This window comes from Sarcophilus harrisii, chromosome 3, assembly GCF_902635505.1.
Source record: "Sarcophilus harrisii chromosome 3, mSarHar1.11, whole genome shotgun sequence".
Taxonomy (NCBI): domain Eukaryota; kingdom Metazoa; phylum Chordata; class Mammalia; order Dasyuromorphia; family Dasyuridae; genus Sarcophilus; species Sarcophilus harrisii.
The window spans coordinates 535,095,751-535,099,232 of NC_045428.1; the positions used below are offsets into that span (position 1 = coordinate 535,095,751).

General features: G+C 52.6%; 1 protein-coding gene across 1 annotated transcript; it reads right to left on the reverse strand.

The window, feature by feature from the left end:
- Positions 1-1,098: 1,098 nt before the first annotated feature.
- Positions 1,099-3,152, reverse strand: LOC100933726 (ubiquilin-1-like). Its single transcript, XM_003764790.4, has one exon. It carries the CDS (start codon positions 2,831-2,833, stop codon positions 1,274-1,276), a length of 1,560 nt encoding a protein of 519 aa, XP_003764838.1. The 5' UTR covers positions 2,834-3,152; the 3' UTR covers positions 1,099-1,273.
- Positions 3,153-3,482: the final 330 nt, after the last annotated feature.

Consider the following 3,482-nt stretch of genomic DNA (forward strand, 5'->3'; position numbering starts at 1 on the left):
CCCCCCCCCCCCCCCCCCCCCCCCGCCCCGGCTGAGTCCTTGGAAGCTAACCTAGAGAAGACTTTCAGGCTCTATAATCCCCAATATCAGGTTATCAATAGGGAAAGGTCTGACCTTAATTTGAGAACTTTTTGCCTGACTTTGTTAATTGAGTGTGGTGGTTCTGGAAAAGTAATTTTCAGCCTGCCTTTATCTGGGAGAACCTCTAATCACAATATCCTATATACGAAAGCTAAGATACTAAAGAAACATGCCCAGATACATTCCATAGCAGGGAATTTGTTGAGTCCAACACTACCTTGAGGACTACTGGGCCAAGAATATCAGAAACCAGGCACAGAGGTACACAAGGTGACACTGCTCAATACATGTAAAGCCAGCAGGGACTAGCACAGGAAGTACCTCATATCATCAGAAGCAAGCCACTGGGATTCCTACAACAGAGGTGGGGATTAAACCTGTAAACATCTCTAAGCCCCCATTGAGGCCCTTATATTTGAGTTTTATGCATGCTTATTCCCTCTATTGATATATCTTTATGAGAAAATGTTCTATATATTTAAGAGTATTATAATCTAATGAAAGTTATTTCATTCATGTAGTTGTGTCCTTTGACCAAAACTTAGAGGAAAAATAAACACACATTTGTGTGTGAAGCTTGGAGGGGGGTCCTTCTTGTGAAGGATGTGCTTTACTTTAAAAAGGTAAGATTAGGATCAAAAGTAAGTAGATATTTTGGGAAGAACTCCTGGGCATAGGCCTAGACTAAGAAAGGACCTGAAAACCAGAGGGGCAGGGAAAGGGAGAGGCAGAGAGAAAAGGAGATGGAGAAAATCAAGAAGGTCCTACTTTAGGTCATATTCTAAACCTCTTCTGTGTTTGGGACTGATTCACCTCTCCAAAAGTACCATCATCATTTGCTCACAAAATGGGAATAAAATAATTTTCAATAAATTGTTCCTTCTGCTGAAGATAAGTTATCTCTTCCTAGGAAAAGGGATGAGAAATAAGATGTTTGTACCTATGACCCTGTGATGAGAAGTATAACCCAAAACCTACCCCAATAACTTAGAACACTTCAAACAAAGTGACACGAGACACATCCGGCCAAGCAGCGGCCTTTTAGTGGAGAACGAGACAGCTGCCAGAGTGGTGCTGTCCACAGTGATCTCCGATTTGAATAGGAGATTATCCGAAAATGAGTTATTTCCTCTTCTTCTTCCTCTCTCTTTCCCTCTCCCAGTTCAGGTTCCCCAGGGAAGCGGTCAGGGTGCTAGGCCTGGGGGGCCCCCAGTAGCCTCTCAATAGCAGCATGGATATCCCCGCCAGTGGCAATCAGCGCTTGCAGGTTGGCATCACGATTGGAGAAGCCCATTGCCTTAAGTTGGTCCAGCTCCTGCTGGAAACGGCCCTCTGATGGGGGTGGCGGCAGTGGTGGTGGTGGTGGTGGGGTCTGAAGGGCATTGGGGCTCGCATGGGCCAGAGCCTGGAGGAGCTGCAGCACAGCTAACGTGGGTTGCTGGGAGGATACTCGGGAGTTTGACCCACCAGCCAGACCTCCTCCATGGCCCCCATGGGGCCTTCCAGAACCCCGTAGGCAGGGTCCCAGCCCTGGAATCTCCATGGAGAGTGTCTGCAGGCCCTGTTCAATCTGTAGCCAAGCCTGTAGAGCCCGTGGATTAGTGAGGATGGGAAGCAGGGGCAGACGGGGCCTCAGAGGGCTGCCAGCAGTGAGCTGGTGCAACAGGGATGGGTTCTGATGCAGTACATTCAGGGCATTCCTCAGGGCAGAGGCAGAGGGTGCGGATGGGCCTGGCAGGGCCCCTTTGCCTATAGTTGGGGACATATCCTGTGAGCCAGGTCCCAATCCCATGTACAGATTGGGTATACTAGAGCTATAGGGTGAAGTGGCCTGTGTTGAGGCTCCCAGAACCCGGCCCTGGGCCCCAGGCCACACATTTCCCAGCCGAAGAGGCCCAGCTGAGGAAGAAGAATTAGAAGGACCAGACAAGGAAGCTGGGCCCTTGGCGCGGGGTGCTGAGGCCGGGACTGTGAGCATCAGCTGTTGGATATCGGCATAGACCTGCCGCAGGGCATTATCGCCCCCAGGAACAGCCTTCAGGGCCCCCAGACCTCTCTCATCTGCTCTTAACATCAACAACTCCCTCAGCAGAGCAGGGCTCCGAAGGGCCTCAGGCACTGTCTCAGCAGCTTGGGCTGGTGGAGCAGTCTGTGGCTGAGCCATCAGCCGCCCAGGTCCAGTGCCAGAAGGATTGGTGCTGGATGGCGTTTCACCCAGCAGACCTTGTATGGAGGGATCATCCAGGAACTGCACCACAGCTTCGGGGACCGCCATGAGGAGCTGAGCCAAATGGCCAAGAAAGTCAGCCAGATCTGGTGAGCCCCGGGCTATGCGGCCCAGCCTGGTCAGCAGACCAGCAGCCCCTGTACTGGGTGAAGACCCAGTGCTGTTGCTGCCTGGGATGGGTTGATTTGAGGTGGCGGGTGTGGCAGTCAGATGGCATGAGGGGGTGAATCCAGGGAAGCGGTTCCGAACCACCAGATGGACAGTGGTGCCATCAAGGACTCCCCTCTGGCTCAGTGTGTCCTGGTCTCGCAGGATCTTCCCTGTGAAGATGAGCACTAGACGGTTCACGTCACAGTTAAGACGCATTGAGATCTGCTCTTTGAACTCCCTAACACTGCAGTTTTCTGCCAGGGTGAACTCCTGGCGCTCCTGTGGTGTCTTGGCTGTTACTGTGATGATGCGCGGCGGCGGCTCCCGGCCTGCCACCAGCCTGCTATCGCCCGCTTCCTCCCGGGCCCCCGCCATGCTTCAGTGACGCGCCAGTGCCGGTCCGTCTGCCCAAGTCCTTGGGGTGTGGTGCCAGACACCGTGGGGGAGGATGTGGGGCGCTGTGCCTGCTGGGGTGGGGAGCAAGGTTGGCCTTGGACAGCTACCCCTGCCCCCTGCTCTGTGCCTATCCCACCTCCCAGCTCGGTGCTCACCCCCGTGGCTGTAAAACCCTGCAGCTTCCTGGCTCCCCCTGCACCCAGGGCTGCTCCCCATCAGTATCTGGACCAAGCCAGGGCTGGATCCTTTGCCCTGTCCTGCCTACACCCTCGGGAAAGGCTCAGGGAATGTGACCTCATTAATGAAGTCACAATGAGTTGTTATCGCCTTGAAGATAATGGGGGTTGGGCACAAACTTCTAGAGAGCTGGGGGGGAAAGTAGGATCAGGATGAACCCTAGGCAGAGTAGTGACCTACTCTCATGATGTGACTTAAAGAGCCTCGTGATGGACTCTTCATGACTACCAGCCTATTGCACTGCCCGAATTCCACCTTTAGAATAATCTTCCTAGCTATCTGTTATCCTAAATCCCTCTTGGGAGGAAGAACACATTAGTTCTATTTCATCTCATTCATGCTACAAAACAAATTAGGTTTGTTTTCCTTTTTCTGAAGTGATCCATAAAGA

Excerpts from the sequence above, each read along its gene's own strand:
- LOC100933726 (XM_003764790.4), bottom strand. The coding sequence starts at position 2,833 with ATGGCGGGGGCCCGGGAGGAAGCGGGCGATAGCAGGCTGGTGGCAGGC.